Raw genomic sequence first — 21,812 nt, 5'->3', positions numbered from 1 at the left:
AATCAAGTAAATAAAAATGCAAATAACAGAAACAGTATCATAGCAAATTTTAATAATCGACGAGAATTCAAGAAGTGATTTCTCTGCATTTCATTTATTTCTCCCCGGTTGTGAGTAAGATGATTCGCAAAACAAATTCGAACAATACCGTGTCGCTAATCCGGAACACCAGTTCCGCATGGCGATCGCTGTGGAACTGGCGTCGGACAATGAATTGGAGCATTCGTTATTTACGGGCTATGATTATACATAATAATTTGTAATTAACGTCTAAGGAGTTTAACTGTAATGATATGGTCTTACTATAACAATAATTAAATTATATTACCTAGCTTCGTCGTCCGACTCCCCGACAGGACTTGCTTTTGTAGCGTGGTTAATTAATGAAGTAATTAATAATTAATCGTGCTATCCGCCTCGGTTGACCATGTAATTCAATCGGATATCGAATCGTGCACGCCGTAACACGGTGTCTCGCTTTGCTACGTTCGTTTACAAAAATACTATTGGACGACAATAAATAATCATCAACGATCCGCGCACGTCTGCTGATTTTATTCGCGGACTAGGCAATCGCAATAAATATACACGTCACAAATAAATACACCCGGAACAATGAACGCCGATAAAATTTCTCAAGAAACTCTTTCTCTCTCTTTCTCACACACTTCCTCTCTCGCTTTCTCACCTCGTCTCAAACTTCAATGAAGAAGGCGCACCGTGTGCGATGCGCGTGTAACTTGGACGTATTACATCTCACCGACCCGTCAAAATTCTCTTACCCTAAACGACACCCTAACTTCACACCACCAAAAAATCTTATTGCTGCGAATGTACACACCGAGAGAGAGAGAGAGAGAGAGAGAGAGGACGCGCTATCTCTCCCTCTCTTTCTCTCTCTAACACAACGCGTGCGCTGTCCCGTTAATTATGTAATTACTTCATTGATTAATGGAATAATACATCACAAAAAGTCATGAAAATCTAACGGCTGCGTCTCCGATGACCGGCGCTCAACAACACAGCTAGAACGCCGACAACAACAGGTCTACGCGCCGCTCCGCACAGTTCCCAGGACAGAATTGTTAATTATTAATTATTCACAGAACAAGAATCGTGGGTCGTATTCGCCGCGCGTTCCCCGTTCGATCGGTCGACAACGGCAGGACCAACGAATCAACGCGTCCAGTAACATAACCGATCCTTTCGCACCCTCTGGCTCGCCAGGAACCGGCATCTGCGCGAACAACAGCATCCTCTCGCTCTTCCTTTCTACAGCCTACTGCTACTCTCAACATCGTTTTACAATCCTCCCAGCGTCGCTTCATTCATCCAGAATAAAGTTTAAAAACATTAACGATTAGTTATACATCTATCCCTAGAATTATTATCTGCAGAGGCTCCTCTCGTTGCCGGCCGGTTCGCGAACCGTCCGGAGCGGGCAACGAAAGCATACGTGATCTTAGGACAGTCGTTAGACAGCGTTTCTCTTATTTTCCTATGGCGTAACAAAATACGTAGCGTTCAAAAACCTCGTGAACATCTGTATTGTAAATCTTCGAAGGACTATCGAGTGGTCGTCGATAGATAAAAAATGCTAGAAAAAATGTTACATACATCATTACATTATCTATAGAAGACAGTACCGCATCATTATCATTCTTTCCTCGAGAGAAACGATGGCTAATGATTGTGCCAACAGCCTGTACAGTTCGTCGAACAATGGCGGAAGAAGTCTCGCTCCGGAGGATTCGTCGCGTAACCCGTGAACCGCGACGAGCAGGCCAAGATCATTTAAAAGTTCATCAGTATTCAAACTGACCAAAGACATTAAAATTACTCGTATATTCATATATATCTTCATTTCGTTTCTTATTATCAGCATCTATCCAACAGTGTCACTGAGTATTATCATTTATTACTTCTCGCTTGGTTATGGCGTTCCCACCGGTGTCTTCGAATGGCTTCATCGCCATTTCATCCTCCGATTCATTCGGAGTGATTGAGCCGTAGTATAGCCGATTCTTTCTCGAGTGCCCGCGCGAAACCGGAACCGCTCGCGACTCTGTATCGACTTTCTCCGGCGTGCAATAGTAAAAATATATAGCTTCCGAGGAAAATGATCATCCTGAGGTCGCCTCGAAGTCCCCATGAACCGTCGCGACGATCGCCTGTACGAATAAAACGAACGAGGAACGAAGCGCCTTGAGAACGGACCTGCGCTGGATCGGTGTTTGAACGAAAAGCGAACGACTTAAACTAACGTCGCGCAATAATACTTGTCGCCTGAGCTCCTTTCGCTCGCGCGAGAAACTTTTCGCGCATACCTATGTGTTAGGCTAGTAAAGAGGAACGTCCGGTGATTCGTGGTCTCCCCGAGACGGAGAGAGAGAGACACGCCGAATCCCCAAATGCGATAGCAACGAGCGATAGGCCAAAGGTTCGAGTCTATAGGCTGATCTTCAGCTCGATACTGTAACCCTCTTACCCTGGATACTAACGTAATTCTCTTATGTCTTTTCCTCCTTCCTGAAACTAGAGTGCTGTTTTACCATGTGGATATCCTATGGTAGAGAGCTAATTCTAACGATGACATCTTGTTTGCCCGTGTTATTGGTTTTTTTCGCGGTACGCCTGTGTGTGTGTTGCCTTGAAGAAGAGAATTGCTACCTTCACGGTACAATTTCTAATCTGTTGCATATGTACGTGTGTTTGCTATTTGATTTTAGAATGCGTGTGAACGATGCACCGTTCGCGGACGAATCGCGAGACCCGTCTACGAAGCTGACGAAACAATAGTTTGATATGATTTTGGATGGTGTCTTACTCGTCTCCCTGCGCGAAGTGTTGTTCGCCTTAAAAAAGTAATCCTAATCGAAGTGATCCGGCTACGAGGACAGACGCGAGCGAAACCTTCGATGAAACGGCACGGCATCCGTCGTCGCGTATTATTATGCACCAAACTTTTCGGACCTTAGCGGCGAACTGTATGTCATTCGCCTGGGTCGTCCCACTTCGCTTCTTCGGCTATTCGGTCGAAGCAGTCGGACAGGAACGTATACTGCGAAGAGAACACAACAATTTGACAAGACTGTACGTAAGCGAATCGATTGATTTTAGGACAAGACACTTACGTAGGGTGTGAAGACCTTAAGCCAGCGGGGTGGACGGTTGTCCTGGCGGGTGTACTGGAAGCAGAACGCCATACCCTCTTCATCGATCTCCCATCGGGTGATGGCGTTCCATTGGAACTCGACTACCTGAGACTCCAGCGTACCATCCTCCTTTGCCGCGTGAAGTTTAAACGATGCAGCACCTACAGCCGCAACCACGTGCCCCTCCTTCCTGGAGTCGCATGCGCAATGGGGGAACACGATGTCGCCGTAACCACTTAACTCCTTCGCCAGCTTTAGGTACTGCGAGTGAAAAACATTAATTGAAAATCGGTATAGACCTTAACAGATCAACTATACAGGTCTAGGCTACTCGTGTGCAGTACCTCGTGCTTCCTCGACGCGTCTTGCAGCGCCTTCAGTTGGTACAGTCGCTCACCGGCGGTAATATGGCCCCTATTCACTTCATCTATAGTTTGCCAAAAGATCCAAGTCAACGCCTGCTCGCTGAGCGATCTATTCACATTGAAAAGCCACCTTCGTATCGCGAGGCACGTCGCGCTGGCCGTCGAGTAGTTTTGAATATACAAAGTGTGGGGGTGTTCGTGAGGTTGTAGTTTCCTCTCTGAAACCACAGCAATCTCAATCATCTAGACCTGTTCGTGGACCGTTCCACATTCCGCACACCTACCGAAATTGTATTCGACGATCTCGAACAAATAAAAGTATTTCGCCGTCTCCGCATCCAAGCCGACTCTGCTGCAGACCGCGTCGTACACGTCCCTCACCGATGCAGCTTTGGCGACGGTCACCGTGACCACTTCTCGGTCCGGCAACAGTACCTTCAGGTCAACCGCCGGCCCCTGATCACCGTCCTCTTCTAATCTATCGGTCAGGAAGTCCTGCATGGCGTCGCTTTCGGCGATCACTCGTACCGCGCACACTTTCTCCAGGTACTGTTCCAATCCCCGCCGCCTCGCGTCCAGTTGTTGTTCGCTCAATCTATAAACGCCATCCATGTACAAGGTATCTTCGAAGTACGCTCTCATCTATACTCTGTCCACTGTAATATATTTATTAACTATACGGTAGGAGACCGGCGACGATAGCGCGACGACCGATCACAACTTAAACGGTCTGGCCAGACTGCTTTTACCATGGACAGAGTATAGCAAAGATAGCAATAGCTAGAAGGAGCAGTATAATTTTTAAAGTCCGACGAACTACCATAGCCTTTTCTAGAATGTGAAAGTGCGTACTGGAACGGCCATTTCCCGGGCAGTTTCGGAAAGTTGAACCCGATGAACTCTTTCTTGAGGGCGACGTGTAACGCAGCGAACTCTCTGTATCGTCGCGAGCATAGGTGTCTGCCGGCCATATGGACGTTGAAGACCACGTAACGTTCGTGCCTCCTCTCGCGAACGTGGTAGTCGGGCACGCTGATGGGGAGGGACCGTTTCTCGCTGTAGTCCACCGCCGCATAACTAGAAGAACAAGAGAATGAATAACGTGCACCCGGACCGTAGGCAAGGAAAAACTAGTCCGCTGGTAATACCTCAGATCTTCGAACGGTTCCAATCGCTCTGCCTCCTGCGGCGTCACGGAGATGACGGTCAGCGTCAGGACGTCGCCCCCGGACTTGATCAAGTCGACCACCTGCTTGTGGGTGGCACCCTCGACATTCACGTTGTTCCTGCAAGCAAATACCGAGATTGATCAATCGTGAGAAGACAACGGAGAGAACGGCGAACTCCCAAGACTTTACCCGCTGGCGATCGCTCTTAATGGCGAGTCTGCTACGCGGCGTTCATTATCCAACCACTCGCATCGCACCGCGGTTACGTAGCAAGACAACATTTGTACCGTGGCAGCGAACGCGACACTGACATGCCAGCCGAACTTACACGCCGCGACTAGACTTCGTCCTGCAAGGTAGTGCGACGACTTTCGCGAAAACAAGTTGGTCAGCCTTGCAAGAATTCCGGACGTGAAAGGACGGCTACCGTTCGCAGTGCGGACTGCAACTAAATTCCCAGCCTGCCCTGCGTGTTCTCTCTACGTCTTAGCTCAACGGCTTGATCCGTCCTTCCCCCTTCTAAGCAACTTCCACTATCGCCGATTCTGCATTGAACCGAGTCAACCAGATAAGTCTAGCTACAGATCGGCCGATATCTAGATATTTTTCCGGCGCAATCAATCAGCATCCATACGCGGTATTATCATTGCAAAGAGATGAAACTACTTGTTTTACTAGGTCGTAACTGCGAGGTACCGCGTCGGTTTTCGTAACGGCTCTCGGTTTCGACAGAAACGAGATTGAAAGTTAGAAAGACGCGCGTGCCGTTCGAACACGTGGCTACTCGTGACTGGCCAACACCGCTTGCCGAAAACCGTACGCGGTGGTGAAGGTTCGGCCGATGTCAGTGTCCTGTAACGGCCGTAAGCTATATAATGTGTACCGGCTTCTATAGGATGGTAGCGTGTCTGACCGTGACTTGCCGCATCCCCTTCTTGCAGACACTCCTGCAGGCGTTATCTACTGCGGGCATGATCGGGACAGGACGACATTCGCGGAAACATAGATATTTGAAAAATACAACGAAGATTAAAAAAGCTAACGGTAGAAGAAAAATCTCGTTCGCGATAGATGTTATCGTATCTAGAAATCCTGTTCAAACAATTATTATCGGCGTAAAACGTGGCACGATTCTAAAGTCGGACTACTTATGATTTGTTTTTCGAAGATTTAGTAATTTGCGACCTAGATTGTGTTGAACACGAGGTTTTAATATCTTATGCCCTCTTGATGCTAGAGGATTAAATGAAATGATAATAATGTACGGTAAATCTCTGGTCTTAAAATAGTTTGCTGTCTGATGGATGTTCTAGCTGCGATCGATAAAAATCAGTCTAGAAACAACGAGATGAGCAAAAATACTTAAATAAGAAGGATATACGAATCGCATTGAAGATGAAATCAAGGTATAAAAATTAATACGAATAAACTTCCAAAATAATCATCGGGTGCCAATCTGCACAGAAGTACACAATCGGAAAAATCAGTGTCGGATACTCACGGCCATAATAAGTGTACGTATCAGAGCCTTTCAAGTAGAATGATCTCTGTAAGGGTTGTGCCACGAGTGATGTGTGCGACGTTTATCTGGGAGATTCCTCGCACGACTGAACCCGGAGGTGAAGAGTTCCGACTCGCTTTTCGCAACAACTTTTCCGGAGAAACTCCCGCGGCGATATTTTTAACGGGGGATTCCTATTTTTACGGCGAACCCCTTTCCTCAGGCACGGCCGTGGTTACCCTGAATGACTATCGATGCAACAGTGAATCGCTCTACCCCCACCCTGTGCTTCAACTTCCCAGACCGTGTCGAAGTCGAACCGAAGAAAACGCCGTCGCCGGCGTCTGCTATTGATCGAACACAGAAATAGAATTATCGAATCCACGGAAACCCCTGTAAAACGCGATTTTGGGGTCCCTTCGATCGGACTGATGTTAGGAAAATCGACCGTTCGAAGGAAAACCGCGGTTGAAATTGTCGTTCGAATCTTTTTACCGCCGTACGACGCTGTTCGACCGTGAACGAGATAACATTGTGGTGATCACCGTGGAACTCTGTGATCGACGATTCTTATCAAATATTATCGAACCGTACGTAAATGTGCCAAGATCATCTATTAATCGTCTGCGCGATAACACCTTGATCGATTGGGGTTGATTCGACGATGGAATTTTTAATTGCGGTGTACACACTATGCTGACACGAATTGGCAAACTCTAGTGAATCGGAATACTATTATAAATATATATATAATAATCGTGTTCAAATCCTGTTAATGTACATGTACGAATAAAGTCCTTTCTAATGTCTTTGAAACTAATGTAAATAACCCAGCCGAAAATCTAAGCACAAAAGGAATACCTGTACACACATAATATCGATAAATAAATATACACCTGCTCCGAGACAATTAAAACAGTTTCTCGCGCCTCCATTGCCCGACAAAATTGAAAAAAACCGAGTCATCTTTAGCAAGCGGCTTTATCGACTCGTTTCCTGGAGCCGCAAGACCCGCGAGGCTCCAATCAGCAAAGTCGCGGGCGTAATTGAAGAGAAAGCTGAGCGTGCAGATCGCAGCGAATTCGCTGAACCGGTTAACACCTTCGCGAAAAACGAGATCGATCGTTCGCCCCGGGTTCTCTCGTACGTAGACCGGCCTCCTCGCGTCCGCATCATTCTTTTTCGTTCGGAGAATAAAACAACACGCGATCATCCCCGGCGAATTATGGATTCCGAAGGGACGCCATCTTGGGCTGGCATGTTCTCACGGAAGCAGAGCTCGTGGCACTCGATACGGGGATAGGATTCGCGTCCGTTCCATCTGGTTACGTTATACTATTTGCCATATACTTGGCTCCGAGCCGTATAAAAGAGGTCGCGTACTGTGTACATTTATCGAATCGATTCACATTGATCGATAACACCGGCAGCCCAGCATCCTTCCGAGCCGATCGAGGGAGACCTCGATCGATATCCGCACGCCCGCCCACCATAAATCGCGCAGCATCGACCGACATTCGCAATTCCATCGGCGAGATAATGGTCTCGCGTGAATGAAATGAAGATCGTTGCGGGAATAGAGGGTAGATACGCTATATTGCCAGTGTTCCAATTATTGCCACTTTAATTATAACAGTAAGAATAATAACAGTGCTTATCAGTGTCAACGGGAGAAACCCTTGATTATACAAGGAAAGATGTAAAAAGATGTACAGAGCAATAATAGATAACGAAATCGTTGTGGAGGAATTATTGACATTATTTTACTTGACAAAGGGGAAGGAGGTTTGCTCGTGGCGAATTCATGCATTTCCTGGAATATCTCTTCGTTACTTTTACTCTCGAAATTAATCATTTCGGTTCTTATTCTCGCGTCGAATAGAATTCAACAAGGTCCGCTTGCAGCCGTTTCTGCAAGCGGCGATAATTGCGTTCGCTCGCCAGACGGTATACAGTAGCCCGTTCTCGCGTTGGTCAGCTTCTAACGCGGGGCGGGGAGAGGCGTGAGAAGAAAAATACTAAACGGCATCTCTTGTCACGGAGAAAGCGATAACACTCGCGCGAAGTTCCCGCGTTCGAAAGAGCACGCGACCAGAGATATCCGCGAAGGGGTTTCGGCTCGTTTGCGTCAGCCAGCAATTATGCAACGAATCTGTTCGAATGTCTTCCGCCTGGAATCCTCGCGGAGTTTATCTCCCGATGCGGCTCTCAAGACTGCAAGAGTCGTCGAGAGCCACGGCGATCGAGGCTCGCCGAAAATTCGACGCGGACTCGCTTGTTAACAATTGTCGCACGGACAAATAGCTTTCCCGTTCCCTTCACGGCTGTTTGCCCGTGCAATTGCACGGCCGATCCAATGAGATCAAGCTGGCCGCGATCTGCGGAACTAATTACAGTTCGCGGCGGTGAGTCTGCAAGTTTCCGTCGAATCGCTGATAAAGTGACCAGCTCCTCTCGAAGAACTTCAGCGGAATCGAAACACTGGGCACAGTGTTCATGTGCCAGAATATTGATCCACCGGCAAACAATTCAATCTGCGATCGAATTATACCTTCGCTTTGACGAACGGTGTCGGAAAGATCCGAGTACGTCTCATCTCATTCTCCGAATCTTCTCATCGATTGTTTTCTATCAAGCTTCTATCGTTTCCAACACATTGTGTAACGAAGGAAAATTGATATCTGTTTAAGCAATGCAATTCTGTTTTATTCTGCAATTCTGATATCGCTAGTCGATCTTGATTACACAATAAAAATGTTCTAACTCGAGTCTAAGGAACAGAGATTGTAATAGAGATAATGTGTAAGGAACAAAGAACGCAGCGACGTTCTTAAATTATTCTAATACGTTTACGCTTTGATACTTTATGCACACGGGAGTTTCATTGAAATTGGTATCAAGTATTGTCAAAAGTTTCTACAGACAATCTTTACAATGTTTTCAGAATCAAGAATTTAGTAGTTTAGCGATTGGTAGACTTGTTCTATCGTCTAAAAACAAATTCAGGTCATTCGGTCTATTTTGAAAAAAAAAGCGATTGCATTTTAGAAGGCGTTCGAATGCTTTTTGCCGGGAGGGGTAGCAGTACCGTTGGCTTCGAATGGTCGATTAGCGTTGCGGAATTAACGTTGCGGAACACCTGTTCCAAAAGATCCTTGAGTCCGAACGGTTCGAGCCAGCCGATATATGTTAATCTAATATGGTGCCCTTGGTGGTCGGGAGAAAAATCCATCGAGATCGCCGTTCGGCACATGTGTTAACCACTTGTCAGAAGCCGCACAACCGACAAACCTTTTAGTAACGACAGTCGACGGCGAAAGTAGCTCCCGCAGAGACCGGGATATCGCGTCCCTAAAGGTCGTCTTTGTTTCCGTCTTACATAATCCCGGTTGGTTAATTGCATTATGTAATTCCGGTGGCTCTACGCTCGGAGTTTTAGGGTTCATTATGCGCGCAATGTCACCCGTGCAACGTTCTCCGCGCGGTTTAGCCCCTTAGGTACCCTAAGTCGCCGTTGCATCCGGGGCCGCCTTCGGTGCATTACATAAATATTTACCGAATTCGTTCTTGCGTAGAGAAAGAGCGGAACACCTCGTTGCACGTCGGTTTAGGAATTCGCTTTCTGCGGCTTCAATTCTGTCGCCGCTGTTTCTCAAGGTTTAACGGCGCTAAGTGCCGGACCACCAAACCCCGAAATTCCCACAATGACCGAAGTCATTGAATTAATGAAACCAAGTAGTTAAAATCTACCATATCAAATATCGGTTCGATCCTTTGGTACAATAAAGATCCTAATAACATTCGCTATACCGAAATAAAGAAAGCCTAAGGTCGGTTGTTTATTTTTCTCATATCCTGATACCATTCCAACGAAAACTTTCTATTATCGAAAACTGTCGTTCGAGCTCTCTGCTTGACGGTATGCATAATCCAACGATTAGATAATAGAACGTTTGGACAGCGGAATATTGTAAAAACAAATATTAGGCTAATAGACTCTCAGCAGTATATTTATAATCACTTTTAGCAATTACATGCGGCGTAAATAATTATAGACTTGAAAGACTGTTTGCATTCTAATCGTCATAGAAACCAATTGTCGACGACAACGATTATGGAAATTTGAGCAACCATTACGTCGGCGCGCGGAAAACGGTGTTCGACGAACGACGAAAACAAAGGCGGAGATATAGGAAAAAGAGGAGACACGTGCGACCGACCATACTTTATCCGCGAGCTAACGGTATCGCAGGCTCGTTCAGGTTGCTAATGTTAATCGCGTGGTCGAAGGCGAACGGCAGCGGAAACGATCGAGGCTCTGCTTGGATCGTTCCCGTGAAAATCCCGCGTTCTCGCTGAAACAGGCTTCGCTGGATCGATCGATCGATCGATCGATCCGTGAATCCACGCGCGCACCGCTTCCCGACGGAAGCTTCCCCAGTGAACGGTTCGGGTCGCCTACACGCGGATTAATAAAACGAAAACGACAGGACAGAACGAAGAAGACGTCAAGATAAATTGCTCGAGTCGCTGTATCGTCGGATCGAACCGCCGCGGGCTAATCGAATGTTAATTGCCTCCGCGGCTGCCGGCATTTTTCTGCGTCCTCGGAGACATGTAAAACCGCGCTGATAAAGAGACGGTTTCGACGGGGACGCGGCTGCTGAACCGTTCGCTCGAACAACGACCGCTAATAACTAGGATTTAATTGGAAGACAGATTCGGCGGACAACGACGCCTTCATTTCTTTTTCACGAGTTCCCCAGATACCCGGGCGCGGTTTAAATAGTGCGCGAACGACGCTGTAATGTATTTCCGTGCTGTAATCAAGTCGTAATGACAGCTGTTACCGCCGAGATCGTTTTCGGATCCATCAGCTTCGGAGCCAGTCCGATATGCCGGAACCACTCGCAGATTTATTCGTGCACCGGGTAACGACCGTACTTAGACCGTACTTGCCACGATCTCGACCGCGATTTTATGGCGAAGTTTTCAGAAACCGATTCTACAACTGTATTTCCGAAAGCGATATCGATAATCTACTGGCGTTCATACTGGTGTTAGTTGAACGATAATTTATGTAAATGTTGCTGTAAGTTGTTAAGCAATCGTTGTATCGTATATCATTGCAATTTCTCGCCAGCCGGTGTCCTGTATCCTCCTATTAAGCTACTGTGTGTACATACCACGATTTCATATGATTAATACTTTATATTCTGCCATATCTCTTCGAAATCATCCTGAGCCATTATACTAATCCCATTGTACATGTTGTTAAATCTCGGATGACCTGTCATATATTTATCTTGTTCCGGATTATATATAATAATAATTTGTGGCAACAATAATAATTATTATTTCAAGACACCATCAAGTATTATTGACTGTCTTCCCCTTCTATTGAGCCTCATAAACTCGAGTATTAGCCCACGCCCAATACGTAGCTGTCTATATTCGCAGTCGAAGCATACAAGACTGACCTTAGATTTCTTTGACACTGCTACTAGGAATTTGTCATTATGTTATTCCAATAACCTTTGATTTGTTTACTAGCTCTGCCAATGAACGCGGACAATCGGCTAGCAAAGTTATCAATGGAATCGAAGCTAATATTTACTCTTGAGTACGAGCACTCGAATCAGACGTTCGTTGCTCTAATTATACATTTTCTTATCTATTTATATATCGTACGATAAGTCTAGGATAAATAAATACACGAATACAACAAGTCCCGCCGTAAAATAAGAAATAAATAAAATGAAATAATTAATCGGGACGTGGTATTCAGTCATAGAAAGCAACGGGCTCGATGGAGGGACTCGCCGCCCTGCTTTTCGAATAAATCCGAGGCTCCTTGAAAAAAATTAGATCGTTCGTCTGAAGAGCTAATGCGAGGGTACAAAAGGCAATGGCGCGGGGTCCGAATCTCGACCGGCCGGCCGGCACATACCTTATTTAATTCAGATTCGTTAATGAACGGCTCTCGCGGCGACGTCGAGAATGATTCCAAGGACCGGAGCAAGTGGCAGGAAACATTGTGCCAATTTATGGTTCGATTAAAACCGGCGCCGTGAGAAAGAAAAACGAAGAAAGTTCGCGGCGGTGCTGGCCGCCGACAATGTACAGTCCGCTCGAAATCGAACGAGCGACGAAGGACACCCCCGGACCCGTGTTCAGAGTGTCCGGACTCTCTGGAAGCGTAGATGACTGATAACGTTAATTGAAATAGCTCGGAATCCTTGTCGGTCCTGATCGGCCTCATCGGGACCGATATTAACTTTCACGGGGATGCAAATAGCACCCTTACCTCTAGCTTTCCTGATAAATTATGCGAATCGATCGCCACGCGATTGACATAAGCACTGATCTTGTGAGAGATCAAGCTCTCCGCGATCATTCAATATTTTCGAATTCGATCTTGTAGGTTAATCGAACACCGTGCTAATTCGACGAGCAAACTGCAATTTCGATCGTGTCTATACCACGAGTGATTTCTGGATGGCAAACGTTTGGGACAGTTAAGTCATATACCCATTGTTTTACCGTTTTCTTTTACCAGGAACTACGCGATTACCAACTCCAAGCAATACCTAACCATATTATATAATATCTGGACAGATTGCGCATTGTTTGTGTTTATCTTTGATCTAGAGGTTAACGAGTTAAACAAATTAAACCAGGGACTACCCGTAAAAGCAACGCGGAGACAACGATATAGTTGCGATTTATAAGTAGAACCGCGAGTCGTCTTGCTTTTGTCGAGCTCGTCGTTCGAATTTTTAATTTCCTATAATCTCATTTAATTTCATTTATTTGTATACATAGATATAATACGATGCGCGTATTGCGATAGAGAAGGAACGCTAAGATATACTTGGAGAGATCGCGTCAATGGAGGTGTTTACGGCCGCGGTGTTGAATTAAGAATTTGAAATGCAGGGGTGTGTACATAACTAGTCGAGAGTGTAAATAAACTGACGTGATATTAGGCGTCGAGTGTAGTCTTGTTTTACCAACGGTATCGCGAACAGAAATTTGAAACGAACAATTAAAAATCGTGCGATCGCGTTGCATGCGACGATTTCGTGGTATCGCGTCGACGATAATACCGGGATCACGGCAGAAAGCTGGCAGTCGCGTGCGAATCGCGGATCGAAAATCGACGGGTCGCGATGACGTTTTCATTTTGAAAGCCGATACTGTGTCGTATTACAACCATGATAGTAAACGAATGTGTCGCTGATCCAACGGTCTTCGGAACGTAACACGAATATTAAAACTGTTCCGTTGAAAACACCGAAGGCGAAACTAGCCTGGTTTCGAATTTATTCAACAAATAAGCTACCGTTCTTTAAAATTACCAGAAGGTACACCCCTCCGCCTCGCCACCACCTAAGGAACCAAGGAAATAAATGGACACATTATTTTTGCAATTGAGGAAACCCTAATTCGCTTATCGGACGGTGAAATAGGAACTGAAAATAACTCTTCGAAAGAGGCGATTTCAATAATCTTTCTAAAGTTTTTGAAGATTCGTATCCGCCATTTTGTTTAATGGCTAACCGGCCTGCCGCTTTTCTCGTCGAACGAGGATAAGTTTGAATTCCCAGGGTTTCAGCGAGTTTCGGTCGCAAATGATAATACTATATACCGTTCTTTCGAAATATCGTTACCTTTACATTTCCTCCGATTGCGTCCGCCATGTTGGTACCGGGACTCGATCATAAATCATACGCATCTAAAATTTAGCCGAACGAGTGACAATGTCGCGGCACAACGTGTTTTCGGGGTTGAACGTCTCCAAGCGAGCATACCAACAACCCCGTGTCGCAGGTACGCGCCGAGATTTCTCTCTGGATAATTCTATTACCCTCGGCTACGCGTAATTGTCTCGAAATCTGACTGGAATTTCCAGATACCAGCGAATTAAATAGGTTCTACGAACGGCATTGTTGTCGGTTCACGCGCAATTCATTTCAATCGACGAAACAGAGCGCACACGCGTCGTCATTCCTCTAATCCTAGAATTGTAAATTGTTTGTAAATTGTCGTTCGAACTATCGAAATATCGCTGGCCACTTCGATGCTCCGGGCCGTAAACAAGGAACAATGGAATCGGGCCGCAGATATGCTATTGTTGATCGGTAAAGCTCGCGCCGCTTCCAGAGAGTTTCTCTATTGTCTGAGAGGAATTTGGACAGCAGTCGGCGAAACGGTATTACTTTGACAGATCGGAGTAAAGTCCAGGATCGGAGGTCGGATGGTTAACGAGCTCTGGTACAACAATGGTACCCGGACGGGTACCTTGGCGGACAGGTGGAACGCGGATCGTGCCAAAAATCCGTCGTTTGTTCCGCGGGTAAACAGCCCACGGTCTGTCTAACTAGTCGAATCGATTAAAGAGAGCGTTATGCTGTCGCGTTGCCACCGATATAATACACCGGAGGATACGGAAATCGTAGCGCAGCGTCCACGGTGTCGTTCGGCGATGACAGCTGCACAACACAACAGCAACATCGGTTCTCGAAGACACCGATTAAATATTCCGTCGTATACGAAAAAAATCCGCGACACGCGAACTGGAACGGTCTCCAGCGAAAAGGACCAGGAGCGAAATCACGCGACGATGAATTATAATCGCGACCGTGAGAGGCTCCTGGAGATAACGATGAATCTGCGTGGCAACTCGAAAGTCATCTAATCGTACGACGGATTTTTTCCTGGTTGCTGGAACGTTAGACGGTACCCGTTTGACAGGTACAGGCACGCACGTCGCTCGCGAAACTAGAAACGCTCGAAATCGAAACAAAAGACGAATACGGTTGGAGGGAACGTCCAGTACTCACACTTCGAGGATCCGATCGCCTTTTCTCACGCCGGCCTTCTCGGCAGCACCCCGAGGCAGCACGGCGCTTACATGCTGAAGCGGCGCGTACAATTCCCCGTTGATGCTTCTCAGTTGTCCACCCTCGCTGACCTGGCCGCGTACGTTGAACCCGAAACCAGTCTCAGTTTTGTAAATGGTGACGCATCTGGGTCCCTGTCCGATCGGGTTCCCCTGGTTCACCGGGTGCTGAGGCACACGTCCGTTGTTGATCATCGTCACGCCAACGCTCCTCGTTACGTCCTCGTTCGCGGCTGGCAACCGCTGCTGCTCCTCCGACTCGCAGTCCGCCATCTTACTCTCTGACCGCCCATTGATGTTCCTCTCGTACGCGGATCCGCCGCGAGACTGCGCCCGCGTCGACGCCACTCGCTTCGCTTCTTCCCATCGGGCCTGTCCCCACTCCGCCCCACGAACTATACAAATACTATATTGGACACTCGATACTCCTTCGAACGCTACCTTTTCCGATGGATTTTTCTTCCGCCATTTTTTTATTACCAGATCGCGGATTTCATATATTTGTGGCAAAATTCTATCAGTGAATGATCTTTGAAACGTGTTAGGAAACCGTGTTGTTGTATATAATTAGCATATTATAATTAGACCACGGATTTTTATGGAAAATAAACATTTTTTAACTGTATTGTAAGACGTATAGATTGTATGACAGTATGTTTCTTTTTAAACAATTGCAATAAGTTGAAATTAACGCAATATCTAATACAATTTGATTTCTTCCTGCAATAATTTTGATTACGCTGTTTCAATTAGTGTCCATGAATCTTTTCAATTTTACACAGCCATTTTTGCCATAAATGCATTAAAGTCGTAATCTACGTACAAAATATCTTGTTCTCTGTCTTCTTAAGTAGATTGTCACGAGTATCGCAGTATTATTATTCTTCAGTTGGAAATTCTGTATGAGTTTTACATTGACAGTTTTTAACCACGGTGTACAACCTGTGGTCTTGACAGTTGACACGTCAGTAAATTTTGCGAGTTTACTTTTGAGTCACGCAGTATAATTCCTTAGTGGAGTGGAAGTGGAGATAATGGGAGATGGCAGATGGCGTCGAGGTGTCTCGTACCAAATGTCACGTTACTAAAATGTTGGATAGCTACGAGAACGGTAGTACGTTAACGCAACCTATAAGATTCATCAGCGGTTAAAGTGTCCGCCAAAACCTAGCATTTCTGTTTATGAATGAAAATGTCACTTCGTTTCACTGGCCCTACGCTATCGTAAAGTATAGCAACCTTGACAGTAGCCATACGTTTACGAAGTACGGACAAACAAAACTGGATAATCCAATTGCAGTCGCATTAGCGGTTCTGCGGCAGTTCATTTTAACATTTTAAAATGCGTGCTTGCTAATTGAATCGTCTACCTTCGTATGCTTTATTCTTATCAAAATGTAAGTAGCTTTTCGTTTAATAATTTTACTTGAATTACGAGGCTATCGAAACTTGTTTGTTTGTAGTGCTTGTCATTCATAGATATTCGTTACACGCTGTTGTGTATACAGAGGCAACAATGTTGAGCTCAAAAATGACTGAGAAAGGGACGCTGAAGTATACTAGCATAAACGAACTGTTACAAAAAGCAAAGGTCGATTACAGAAACAAAAAACCAATTGAAGTCTCGAAAAGGTTACCTATCATGTACAATAACGCCGCAGAGAATGCTAAACAGGGGAATGAAGAGGATCAGTACATCATGCTGAGAAGATGGCTAAATTCCGTAGAATGGTTGAAGACAACACAAGAGTACAAAACTGACAAACTATACTCACCAACGCATTTAAATGTTAATCGGGTAGGAAGTTATATATGCTTTCTATTAAATTTATTGTTCAGAGATAAGGGTCTCTTGAAATATAATAATATCTTGTAATAATATTTGGCAATAATTTGATACACTGTCTAGAGTAAAGACAAGTGAAATGTATATATCATGTTTACATTGTAGATCAATGAAGTAAAAAAAATACTTGCAGCCTTGAAGACAAAATTAGACACGAGGTACGAGGAGCAAGCGAAAGCAAGAATATTAGAAAAGAACATTAATTTGGAGGAAATGGACATTGACAATGATGCTGGGGTCAACCCTTTTATGTCCTCGCTGGATTTGCAACTGCCAGAAACTCCAATCAGAGATCCATCAGCTGGTGATAACGAGGAGATGATAAGCTGTGAACAGCTCTTTAAATTGGTTCTAGACATATATGGCAGATATTTAATAATTGACATTAGGTCCAAATCGCATTATGAAAATTCTAGAATAAGGTCCAATAAATGTGTTAATATTCCGAGCAGTGAAATAAAGAGCGGGTATGTAAATGATATCTCTTTCTAGCAAAAAAAATTTTATTGTGTCCTAACGTCTTTGTAAAATGATTTCAGAGCATTAGCGCATCATTTCGAAAAGTACCTTCGTAAAGACAGAAGGGCTATGCAGTTGTACAAAGAAAGATCAGCTCAATACGTGGATGTAACAATTTTACTTGATTGGAATACTTCGAGCAAGACTTTGGGGCTAAACAATCCACTAACCGAGTTCAGGAAGATTTTAGAGAATTGGGATCCTGGCATAATCAACAAGAAAGTTACTATCTTAGACGGTGGTTATAAGGAATGGTTGACACGCTATCCAGCATACACAACAAATCCTAATATTGCGGAGCCTAAATTAAATAATATTCCGACAGAAATATTGGACGACATTGAGTACCCTGAGTGGATACACTTCGATGACGAGGATAATCTGAACAAAACGCGCGAGAAAAAAATGCTTAGCCTAAAGTCTGTAAATAAGGAAGAGAATACGAGAAAAGACGTTTCCACGAATGAAATAGGCTACAAGCAGATGGACGTGGAAATACTGAAAATACATAACAATATTGCTTCTAAAAAATCGAATAACTATATGAACACTGGTTCTACAGTCGCTAAGAATGACATCGTAGAAGTGGATAAAATTAAGAATAGCAACGATGTTTGGTTAGAATTAAGCGATACTCCATTGAAGCTCGAACAGGAAATGAAATTAAGTACAAGGAAGAAAAGTAATATTTCCGTGAAACCGACTGTTGATCGCAGCAAGAAACCGATTCTGTTAGATACATCCACGTCTGAAACTAAAACTGTGCTGAAATTACTGCGGCAGCAGAACGAACTTGCGAAAATCCACATGCGGTTAGAACACAACATCTTAGAACATGAACGCTCCTTGCACGATCAGTATTTAACCGAGTACGAAAATTCGAGTGGAGAGGCATATATTCGCGACAACAGTTTGAAATCCCTACGTCAGAAATTAGAGGAAAAGGTAGCAAACGTTTAACATTGTTAATGAACAAAATTGAGCGGGATAAAATAAGTTACAGCTTTACTTTTATGTAATAGAAAAAGGAGTACAAGAAGCTCGAAGACGAACTTGTCAAATATAATTCAAGATTTGGGCCGATCCAGTTCAATCCTGCTGATGATATGGAAAAACGCAGCTTGGAGTTTAACCTTGCTGCAGCAAAATTTGACATGAAGAATATAGCCAAAGAGAGAGAGAAGTTGGGAGAGTAAGTGTTTTGCGGAGTTATAAATAAGTTCCCTCACAGAGAGAATGAAATATTTTGTATTTTCTTATTTATACAGGAAGACTGCGAAGATTGAATACAAAGATTCGCCAAATAAATCTGATTCTAGTATTCACACTGAGTCTATAAAATCGGATAGTTCGTCGACAGTATGTGGTTTGGAGCGTTCGTATTCTAGTCCAAATTTGTTACAGGTATCTATTTTAAATTAGAAAATTGTTTGTGCAGTTAAAGCATATACATTGGATTAATTATTTTATCTGTTCAGCTAATAGATCGCAAAGCACCGAGAGTGGACAGGACATCAAAGCCACAAATTCCACTGCATAATCAAAACGGTTTACACGCCAATGAAAAAATTTCTCACATTAGTTGGGCAAATCGTGAAGAAAGAATGACACCTGTTCATGGAAGTGTGGTACATATCAAACTAGAATTACAGCCTATAATATTTATAAAATATTGTTTGTGGGAGTACGCGTGCTTTGGATCCATATGATTCCCCTTCTCTTTTGAATAGATGTGAAGACATAATTGGTAGATGAACTTTTCATTCGCTAAAATGATAAATCAGAAAGTGCTCCAAACCCGTGACGCGAAAAAGCACGTGAGCACGAGAAACATCCAGCACCTTTACGGCATCTGAATCCAATTTAATAGTAGTGCGTCATGTGCATCAGTATTTACGCGGCTAACGTCACATTAATAACAGATACCTGTTCATTCTTCGTTGAACCTCTGAGTGAGACCACGATTCCGTATATTTTCTTTTTTTTTTTACTCCAATTGTGTATAGTGCGCGTTCATTGTAAGGTACAATGTTGTGACAAATTTTGTCTAACACTCTGAAGCATGTAAAGGAATGTTTCATTACTGTACTGTGTATTGAGAAATGGTGAACTTGTCTAGAAAATTCGTGCCTCACTTTAATGTTTCTTACTTTCGAAAGGTAAACGAGAAATGAATGAGGTGTTATCAATGGCATTAACGTGTCGAAAACTTGAATTTTTTAAACGGTGTAAAGTGTTCTTAATTTCACTATGATTGGGTTAATGTAAAACCGTTTGGAAAGTGTACTCACGTTTATGTTACAGCATCCAGGCATTACAGGGTTAAAGAACTTGGGAAACTCGTGTTATATGAACAGTATTATACAATGCTTGAGCAACACAACACAGTTAGCCAAGTATTTCACTGATAATTTGTACACCGGCGATCTCAACACGAATAACGATAACAACACGCAAGGTCAAGTCGTGGAAGAGGTCGCTCATGTGATTAAAGCTCTTTGGAGAGGTCAATACAAGAGTATATCTCCCCTCGACCTTAAGGTATATTCAATTCAACATTACAAATGTAAAGTATGCTAAGGAAATATTTCTGGAACTTGAAACGTGAAATTGTAATTTCCAGATCGCTGTTGGACAATATAAATTGCAATTTGAAAGCTACGAACAGCAGGATTCCCACGAATTTCTGACCTTCCTGTTAGATTGGATGCACAACGATTTAAAAAGGGTACATCTCTACACAGCGTGTATTTGTTATTTTTAGGATCACTTGACACTGAATGTATCATATTTGCAGAAGTGTAAGGTGCCCTTGGACATGACTGTTGCAGAAGAAGCATGGAACAAAGCAATGGGATCTATGAGATCTATAATATCTGACCTGTTTTTTGGTCATCTAAGATCCACCATTACATGCAGCTATTGTGAACAAAGTAGTACAACTTACGAAAGTTTCAATAGTTTAACGACGTCATTACCTCATTCCAATCGGTGTACATTAAACGTAAGCGGGTATAGAACTCCGGTAAAAACTTATAGCACAACAAATTATCTAGCTTTAAACGAATAATTTTTTCCGCAGGATTGTATATTAAAATTTGTAACCGGTCAAAAAGTAATCGGTTGGAAGTGCCCGAAATGTCAGACCCCACGCGAAGCTACGAAAAAATTCGATTTCGTTAAACTCGCGCCTATAGTGGTGATACACTTGAATCGTTTCGCTGAGAGTGGTGGCTGGCTCGAGAAGAGGAACACAGCTGTCGATTTTCCCCTTACGGACTTTAATTTGAAACCATATTTGGTTACAGATAACAATACACCTACAATTTCGAACATTCGTAGCTATAATTATAGTTTATATGCAATGTCTAATCACTATGGAACCATGGAAGGTGGTCATTACACGGCATATTGTAAAAATGCCGCCCAGAACAAGTGTGTATACATTTTTTAATCATAAATGTTATATTTTCACTACGTAATTACTGCTCACAGATAACGTTTTTTTTGTTTTTTAGATGGTATAAGTACGACGATCAAACTGTAACGGAAGTTACGACGAACCAAGTTAAATCGCAGAACACCAGTGCCTATCTCTTATTTTATACGTCTTTTTCGAGCAACATTATTTAGTATCAGCATAAACAACCACACAAAGTGGTTATCCGAATTTATTACTTAAATAGTCGTAAATGTTATGTGACGATGTAGATATTAAATATTTTTTGTATGTATGTGTATTAAATACGTTATTACAGGCTGATTGGTGCTGGGGTATGCAAAGAATATGTAAATAAATAATGGTAAGCAAACATTATTTCGATACGCTAAATTTCTGTTGCGCGCGTGACATTTGAATTAAATTTGAAAAAGTTTAAAAGGTCATTTCACTGGGCACGGTACTGCAATGCATTTCAGTGATGTTATACTTTTGTAATTTAGTTATTTTTTTCAATTCCCCTATACTTCTGAAAGAGTAGAAACTTTGTAACAAAAATGTAATCTATGATTAATTTAAAAAATGTCTGCACATTGTATAAATTATTGCTATTTAGTGTTTCATATATTTGTATGTGCAAAACCTGATAAAAACAATGTTAATTTTATGCAGCACTTCCGTTTGGTCATTATGTATTATACCAGCTGAAACATTGTTTTATAATGTTACTGTTTTATGAAACTGTGATCAGCAAACGAATGTCCAAAACATAGAGAAACAAACGCATTGTGTTCAAACATTGCTTACGAAAATATTGTTAACAAATCATTTAACATTCATTTGACACAATATCTTAAAAGTGCCATCTCTAGTGTGCTTATTTTGTATATGAAATAAACATTTCCAAGCTTAT

General features: G+C 43.4%; 2 protein-coding genes across 4 annotated transcripts; one reads left to right on the top strand and one right to left on the bottom strand.

Moving 5' to 3' along the window:
• Positions 1-23: 23 nt before the first annotated feature.
• Snx27 (sorting nexin 27) lies at positions 24-15,585 on the bottom strand. Its single transcript, XM_078183620.1, has 7 exons — positions 15,037-15,585; positions 4,669-4,806; positions 4,373-4,597; positions 3,805-4,115; positions 3,500-3,738; positions 3,135-3,416; positions 24-3,061 (listed from the first exon to the last, which is right to left on the bottom strand). The coding sequence occupies exons 1-7, from the start codon at positions 15,366-15,368 to the stop codon at positions 2,993-2,995; spliced, it is 1,596 nt and encodes a 531-aa protein (XP_078039746.1). The 5' UTR covers positions 15,369-15,585; the 3' UTR covers positions 24-2,992.
• Positions 15,586-16,121: 536 nt separating this feature from the next.
• Positions 16,122-21,804, top strand: LOC144471868 (ubiquitin carboxyl-terminal hydrolase 8). Of its 3 annotated transcripts, none has more exons than XM_078184427.1 (12): positions 16,122-16,492; positions 16,604-16,893; positions 17,047-17,408; positions 17,481-18,405; positions 18,483-18,652; positions 18,729-18,864; positions 18,939-19,088; positions 19,765-20,001; positions 20,084-20,188; positions 20,258-20,464; positions 20,543-20,895; positions 20,979-21,804. In XM_078184427.1, exons 2-12 carry the CDS (start codon positions 16,612-16,614, stop codon positions 21,091-21,093), a joined length of 3,042 nt encoding a protein of 1,013 aa, XP_078040553.1. In that variant the 5' UTR covers positions 16,122-16,492; positions 16,604-16,611; the 3' UTR covers positions 21,094-21,804. The 3 variants fall into 3 exon arrangements, with proteins under 3 accessions (XP_078040553.1, XP_078040552.1, XP_078040551.1); XM_078184426.1 differs by having other exon boundaries at positions 16,575-16,893; XM_078184425.1 differs by having other exon boundaries at positions 16,559-16,893.
• The last annotated feature ends 8 nt before the right edge of the window (positions 21,805-21,812 follow it).

This window comes from Augochlora pura, chromosome 6 (assembly GCF_028453695.1).
Source record: "Augochlora pura isolate Apur16 chromosome 6, APUR_v2.2.1, whole genome shotgun sequence".
In the NCBI taxonomy this organism is placed as follows: domain Eukaryota; kingdom Metazoa; phylum Arthropoda; class Insecta; order Hymenoptera; family Halictidae; genus Augochlora; species Augochlora pura.
The sequence above is the reverse complement of the archived record's forward strand: the minus strand, read 5'-3'. Positions and strand labels throughout refer to the sequence as shown.

What these genes read in the sequence shown, in the direction of transcription:
- Snx27 (XM_078183620.1), bottom strand. Translation starts at nt 15,368, where the DNA reads ATGGCGGACTGCGAGTCGGAGGAGCAGCAGCGGTTGCCAGCCGCGAAC. An exon ending in GGCGATCGGATCCTCGAAGT is followed by an intron (nt 4,807 to 15,036) that starts GTGAGTACTGGA and finishes ATTTGCTTGCAG; the next exon opens with GAACAACGTGAATGTCGAGG. An exon ending in ACGCGTCGAGGAAGCACGAG is followed by an intron (nt 3,417 to 3,499) that starts GTACTGCACACG and finishes TTTCACTCGCAG; the next exon opens with TACCTAAAGCTGGCGAAGGA.
- LOC144471868 (XM_078184427.1), top strand. Translation starts at nt 16,612, where the DNA reads ATGTTGAGCTCAAAAATGACTGAGAAAGGGACGCTGAAGTATACTAGC. An exon ending in CGCATTTAAATGTTAATCGG is followed by an intron (nt 16,894 to 17,046) that starts GTAGGAAGTTAT and finishes TTTACATTGTAG; the next exon opens with ATCAATGAAGTAAAAAAAAT. An exon ending in AAAAATGCCGCCCAGAACAA is followed by an intron (nt 20,896 to 20,978) that starts GTGTGTATACAT and finishes TTTGTTTTTTAG; the next exon opens with ATGGTATAAGTACGACGATC.